The sequence below is a fragment of the Arachis ipaensis genome, chromosome B05, assembly GCF_000816755.2.
Source record: "Arachis ipaensis cultivar K30076 chromosome B05, Araip1.1, whole genome shotgun sequence".
NCBI classification, from domain to species: domain Eukaryota; kingdom Viridiplantae; phylum Streptophyta; class Magnoliopsida; order Fabales; family Fabaceae; genus Arachis; species Arachis ipaensis.
In genome coordinates this window covers 4422762-4430316 of record NC_029789.2, presented here as the reverse complement: position 1 = coordinate 4430316, position 7555 = coordinate 4422762, and the positions used below count along the sequence as shown (strand labels likewise).

Here is a 7555-nt window from a genome sequence, read left to right as displayed (position 1 = left end):
TACGAGTATAATTGTTAAAAAATTTTACATTTACTTCTTTTTTCCCCCTCAAATTCTTTATATATTAAAGGTAATGTCATAAATAACATTTTAAAGTTTACATTTCAAAATTTTCTATTTCTTTTAATAGTAATAATCAATTAACAATGCTATTTTTACTTACAAATACCTGTGTTCTCTTTTATGTGTTGTTGTTATTCATGTCTATTAAAGATACGGATATAGTAACACATTCTATACTATTTTCTTAATAAAATACAATTTTTAAAAAAACATGTTGATATACAACAACATATAAAATATATGTATTTAGTATCATGCCAAAAAGATAGATCACATATTATACATAAGATATAGATATTTATTGCAATTTTGTCCCTTCAAAACTTTTAAATTTGACTTTCCCCTTTTATTACCAATAACAATAAGGGTAAAAATGATTTTTAATGAGAAATATGTTTATGTCTCTTTATTAGTATCTTAATAACTAAACAAACTATATGTATTTATTTATATGATTATATCTGTATTTGTGTATATGTATCCGATAAAGTTATGGAGACAAAAAGTAATTAACTCAAAATTATTTATTTAGCATTTATTTAATGTAGGATGCATTAAATAAAATAAAAAATAATAAATTTTAGTTAATATTTTTTTTTGTTACCAAATATTTTCGATGTAAAAATACCTATCATTTCAATCGATCATGTATTGTATTGATTTATTTTTAATTAATAAAGTGGTTATTGTCTTCAATAAGATTTCAATCATAAGCTGGGCATATATATTACCAAATTAAACTGTTATTTCTCACCCCCTAAATACCCGTAAAATTTTCCTATGAAATTGAAAATTGAAGGGGATTTTATTCTTTCTGGATATCATAAAAGTGGAAAACATGCTTAAGAAGATAAACAATTAATGAAGGGACCTAACCCAAATACTTGCCCAGGTCCGATATATCCCCTTAGCCCATACCTTTCTATTTCAATCTGCATAGGCTTTTAATCATAGGCTAGCCCAGATAAAAAGAACCGAATGACAAAAACCCAAAATGTAAAGGAAGTTTGTACAACAACAAATAATCACAATAAAGCGCAACGAAGTAAACCAAAAATTCGGCCCAGAATCATTAAATTCTTAAATAATAGACATTTTACTCCTCAACAAAAATTAATTACACGATTGATCTCTAACAATTAATTCCATTAGTCATTTAGGTCTGACTCCGTCAACTCTAACGAAAGATAAAATAATCCCTGACAACTCTAATAGGGGATAAAATAATCCCTAACAATTCTAACAGGGGACAAAATGATCCCTGACTCCTTTGTTCGAAAACGACACTGTTCTTTCCTAATTTTCATCATATGTCGCATAATCCTAACATTCATACTCTCCTTCTTCACCTTCACAATCTTCTTTTCCATCTTTTCCTTCCTCCTCTTCAACTCCAAGATCATGTCATGCACCACACACTTCCTAAATCTCTGTGACTGCTACACCCACCTCTTCCGCACTTCACCCACCAGAAGTATCCACCTCCACGTCCTCGATAACAGTATCACCTCAAACCCCGACAACGTCCACCACATCCTCAAGACCAAATTCCATAACTGCCCGAAGGGCACACCTTTCTCCACTCTCCGGCAAGCAATATAGATTGTTGAATATTAGGATATCATGAGAAGATTCTCATTTGATATCATATGCAAATTCTCATTTGGAATGGACCCGAGTGCTTCATTCCTTCTTTCTCGGAGTCTAAGTTGGCAGACAGTTTCGACCTCGCATCTAAGCTATCAGTACAACGAGTAATATCTTTGTTACCGCTTATATGAAAACTGAAGTGATTACTGAACATTGGTTCAGAAAAGAAGTTGAAGGAAATGATCGGAGTGGTGGACAATATGGTCATGGAGATGATAGAGCAGAGGAGGAGGGAGATGGCGACGACGGGTCTTAACAAATCAGACATGCTGTCTAGATTCATTGGGTCCATCGAAGACAACAAGTACATATTTGAGAGACATAGTAATTAGTTTCTTGAGTATTAATTGGTTGAGAATAAGTTGATAATTTTTCTTCTTGTGAACATTGAAGTTACAGAGTGTGCATTGTGTAGCTTGAAATTACAGTGTTAAATTGTTAGTGTTATGCGAGATATGATGGAAATTGGGGGAGAACAGTGTCGTTTCCGAACAGAGGAGGTTAGGAACCATTTTGTCTCTTGTTAGAGTTGTTAGGAATTATTTTGTCCTCTGTTAGAGTTGATGGAGCAAATAACCTAAGTGATTGACGGAGTTAATTGTTAGGAACCAATCGAGTAATTAATTTTAGTTGAAGATTAAAGTGTCTAGTCCGAAATTTTTTGAGGACCAAAATAGACTTTCGGCATACAGTAATTCATTGGTTAACAATAAATCATTAAATAGAGTTTTGATTGTACTGGAAAATACTGTAAAAACTCTAAAATAAACATTAAATCGCTTGTTATATAAATAGTTATTAATATTTACCAATATTAGCAAATCATGTGAGTTTGGAGTTAAAAATAACATTTATGAATATTATCAAATGATACATATATCGACAATTTTGCAAGTGTTTTAACATAAACCCTAAAGCATTGAGCATGTCCTGCGCTATTTGATTGAATTGGCAAGGCTTCTTGTGTCTTGATAGATGTTATAATAAACCTTATTTGTTCTAACAGCAAGAAGCACATCCAAGACACAGCCAAATAGAGAAGCAAAAGCCATAATGACATAAACAAGCCTATAGCAATGTGCACCAATGCAAGTGTTGCCCCCACCAGGCACACTTGTGGCTTCAACATCATATAGGTAGCCAGCAATGAGGCCAGAGAAGATGAATGAGCCAATAGGAAGGTTCAGAATTAGAATGTTGTATACTATGCCATAGTATTTAAGCCCAAATAACTCTGAAGCTGCTGCTGGTGTTATTGTAAAGTAAACTCCATAGCATATTCCCACTACCATTGAACCTATGTAAAGTGACCCGGGCAATGCCATAGCCAATGCAATGTACCCTATACTCATAAGCATTTGTGCACCTGCATTCCAAACTAGCCTTGGCATCCCTGATTTTCTGCAATATTAAACTTAATCTCAATATTTGTTCTGTATCCTAGAAGATGGAAACTCGTTTGCAGAATGTAAAGTTGTTAGTTAAGAACTGTTAGATAATAATTTAGTCAAACATGTCAAATTTTCTAACTGTTATCAACTAACAACTTCATATGAAGACAACAGACAGATAACAGATAGAAAAGAACTTGCCTGATGTAGTGTTCTGAGAGCGAGCCAGAAACAATGCGTCCGAAGAAACCCCATATGCTAATGAAGGAAATGAAGATTGAAACATCGGAGTAACCAAGTGCTTCTCCCATCTGCCCCATGTTGTTCATCACACACATTCCTGTTCCTACTCCACAAAGGAAAGACACAAACATGATCCAAAATTCAATGGTTCTCACCATTTCACCTATGCTATGTTCCTCCCCTATAACAGGCTTTTGTTTTATAATTTCAACTTCCTCCACCTTCTTGTCCCCATCAAGCAACGCTTCATGAATCTGTTGTTCTTCGTCTAGATCAGTACTATTGAAGATGATCACATACAAAGGCACAAGAAGCGGCATGACCAATAGGATAAGAAGCCCAGCTGTGAAAATCAAGGAAAAAACATGGCCATGAATTCCGGTAACATCAAAGGCTAAAAGATAAACAGCTACCGTAACAGCAATGAAGTTGAATGTGTTGAGGAACTGAGCTTCTTTCTTCTCTTGAGCACAAGTGGAAGCCGGCGGCGTTTCGCGAAGGAAAACAGCAGCAATGCAGCAAATGACGGCAGGAACAATGGTAAGCATTAGCAGAAACTTGGAAGGGTCTGAGGAGAACAAAGCAGAACATATGTCAGTGAAGATTGCAGTGCTGAGTCCAACATAACCCTTTAGAATCCCAGAAATTGGTCCTCTGTTCTTCGGGAAGTTCCTCATACAAGTAACAAGAACTGCTGTGTTCATCCATGTTGTGCTGTTTCCCCCCATACACAAGAATACACACATCTGCAGCTTAAACTTTTGGAATGAGTTGTTTCATGATATAATATCATAATTTTATGTTCAAAAGATTTAAAATTCATCTTTGGTGAAATCTAAAATTGAGAAAAAAAAAAAAACATAAGGCAAATAAAAAGAAAAAAGACATACTCAAAAATCAAGCAAACATAAAAAAGACTTTTACTTGAAAAAAAGAGTTAGAGCTATAATTATTTATGTCGCTTCCTCTTATTAACTTTCCTCTTATTAACTTTGAGATGAGTGGTTTTATGACAGTAGTAATAAACTACTTATTTCAAAAACTTAATCTGATAGGTATTAATTAATAGTAAGTACTTAATTACTTACGAGCCAATAAGGGAGTGGAGTAATTGTTTGGCTGACAACAAGGTATTGAAGACCATAACCTATGAATCCCATGGTGGCTCCAATAATGAGAATAAGTGAAGTAGAGAAGTGATGAGAAGCAAGACCAGAGAGGAGACCAAAAGCCTTGCCAACATCCTTAGCAACAGAGAGATTGTTGAGTTGCATCTGTGTTAGAGACATTAGGGACTTCAAAACATCGGAGTAGTTGGCGAAAGTGTAGTTGTTTCCACATATTGCTTGAACCCATATGGCGGTTACTAGTCCTATCCATTTTCCACCTCCTTCTCCAACTACAACCCTGGCAAATAACAACATTATAATCTCTTTCTTTAATTTGGTTCTGATGGCTCTTTAACGGTGCCACTCATTTATTTATATGTCCCCATTCACTCGTTAAGTCGCTGAATACCAAATTGTGTGGGATCATCAATTTATTATTATGATTACGTGACAGAGTGTTATTTATCTTCATGCATCAATACCATGACTATGAGACTATGACTATTGTTGTCAAGTATCGGGGTATGTCTGATATTATTATTATTTCTTAATAGGATAGGATTACATATTAATATATGACACGTGTTTGATTGCTACAAATTAGAACCTGGTTTTGTTTTATGATAAAAAGGAGCATGGTTTTGCATTTCCGTGAGTAGTGAGTGTGAGTGGTTGGTTTTGACCAATGCCAAGTTTCCAAATTAAATAATTTTTTGGTACACGGTCGTTTTATTTTTTGGTTTTATTTTGTGAGTAATTTATTCCAATTAATTTACAGAACCTGAAAAGAAAAGCCATTTAGATAATTATTAGTTTTTTAATGCTAAAACATAATATAATTTTCACTTTATTGATAAAATAATTGTATCAATAAATAATTGTATCAATAAATACTACTCATTTTAAAAGTTTAAACGGATAAGAGGAGATAACACGAATGATTATATCTATCTGTGAAATGAAATGATCCAATGGAGAGAGGGGTCAACCTAAAGGTAAAGCATCTTGTTTTCTTGGCAAACAGCTGCTGGTGTAGTGTGCGGTACCCTGTGATGGATATAGAAACTTAACTGCTTCAAACCAAGCAACACAGCCCCTAGATATACCTCCCTTATTCAACATGCATATCTTCACCTATCTACTAACATTAACATATATATTAGTAGTATGCTCCTTCAAGTTCATCATTCTCTCTAGCTATATTAATATCCACTATTGTTTAGTGTTCCATATGGTTGTTCTAATTGTACCTCGTTGGTTGCTGTCCCTTGTTCTTCTCCTTCACTTTCTGTTGTGTTGCTTAGGAGCAAATGTTGTCACCGTTAATGTTGCTGCTGCCAAGGGCCTTATCAACACCGGCTACCTTTATCTCGATGTCAGGTCAAACTATTTACATGTCTTTTTCTTTCGGCTTAAACTTTTTGGATAAGAAATTTTATGACACATTCGTGTTTATTCTTTCTAATCAAATAAGTACCTAATAAGCAAACTCAAATGTTTTTTGGTATAATAGAACTGTTGAAGAGTTTAGAAAAGGGCATGTAGATGCTGCTAAGGTCGTTAACATTCCATACATGTTGGATACACCCAAGGGTAACAATCTTTTTCTTTCTTTAATTTTATCATCATCATAACAATGGTGGGACTTCGGTGAATTGAAATTATTCAAGTTTTGATTTTGGAATGCAGGTAAGGTGAAGAATCCAGACTTTTTAAAAGAGGTTTCATCTATTTGTAACAAAGAAGATCATCTCATTGTGGTAACTCTTATCTTCTTTTTCATTTTGGATTTTCAGTTTGTTGTTTTTTTTTTTTCAACTTTTTCTTGTGTGTACTTTAGGGTTGCCAAAGTGGAGTAAGATCTCTGTATGCAACTACCGATCTTGTTGCTGATGTAAGTGTAGTTCATCCCTCATATCATATAATGTAGAAGCCATTATTATTCTGCCTCAAATATATAGCAGAGGCTATGTTTATTTGTGTATTATAGGATTATATATATTATCATGTGGCTTTCCATGCATGAGAAGACTAATAACTTTGTATTTGATGTGAATTTGTAGGGCTACAAGGATGTGAAGGACATGGGAGGGGGTTATATGGAGTGGGTCAAAAACAAGTTTCCAGTGAAATCATCATTAGGGAAAAAGGATCTCTAAAGTGTTGTTGATGATAGGAACATATTTTCCATCTTTGAGTTGTACAATTGAAATATATAGTTCTTCTTGTTAATTGTTTGTATCCAAAGTATTTGGCATACACAATACTCATTAATTACCCGGGAAGACATCTGAATCAGGGGTATAACTTTTTGAGTTTGTATAAACATGTTCTTTGTCTTTGACTTGTACAATTGAAATATATAGTCTTTCTTGTTAATTATTTGTATCCAAAGTTTTTGACATATACAATACTCATTAATTACTTGAGGAAGCCATCTGAATCAGGGTTATAACTTTTTATGACAGTTCTGCTTACAACATTTATGTTGAATAGTACTAATACTTTGAAGGTTGTAACCTTTTTTTGTTTCTATAGTAAATATATATAGACTTTTTAGAAAGAGGACCAGCAATCTTGAAGAATATCAGAATAACATCATGTAGCTCATGGATCAAACTTTATATAGACTTGGAATTGTTTGAACTTTTCAAATGGGGTTCATTGGACTAATTAGTACAAGGATGAGAATCAGATTAGTTTGAAACTATGCATTTCACAATAAGATAGTTTTCACGTAAACCCAAAAGAGAATATTAAGTGAGAGATTGTGGATGATGTCTTGCTGCAAATTATACGAGCTGAATTTTGGAACAAAACCAAAACCTTGATGAATTTAGTTTATTTCTCTAAAATTTCAGTTTTTAGAAGTTAAGGATTCGAAGATATAAATTTTTTAAAATCAATGATTTAAGCTGGGAGAATCAATTTTTAGGAGAGTTTGTGGTAACTTACAAATAAAAAGAGACGGAAAACTTATGCAAATTTTACACAAACTCAAAAAAAAAATTCTTACTTAAGAAATGTGTTAAAGCTATAAGTATTGATGTGTCTTTTACTGTTAACTAGAATGAGACCGCGCGCTATGTACGGGACGGT

The 7555-nt window shown here is 33.6% G+C and overlaps 2 protein-coding genes across 2 annotated transcripts; one reads left to right on the top strand and one right to left on the bottom strand.

Moving 5' to 3' along the window:
- Positions 2520-4894, bottom strand: LOC107642567 (protein NUCLEAR FUSION DEFECTIVE 4). The gene is made up of 3 exons (XM_016345962.2): positions 4436-4894; positions 3306-4093; positions 2520-3114 (listed from the first exon to the last, which is right to left on the bottom strand). Exons 1-3 carry the CDS (start codon positions 4769-4771, stop codon positions 2649-2651), a joined length of 1590 nt encoding a protein of 529 aa, XP_016201448.1. The 5' UTR covers positions 4772-4894; the 3' UTR covers positions 2520-2648.
- LOC107642568 (thiosulfate sulfurtransferase 18) lies at positions 5454-6733 on the top strand. The gene is made up of 5 exons (XM_021122872.1): positions 5454-5836; positions 5970-6049; positions 6146-6216; positions 6297-6350; positions 6520-6733. Exons 1-5 carry the CDS (start codon positions 5577-5579, stop codon positions 6613-6615), a joined length of 561 nt encoding a protein of 186 aa, XP_020978531.1. The 5' UTR covers positions 5454-5576; the 3' UTR covers positions 6616-6733.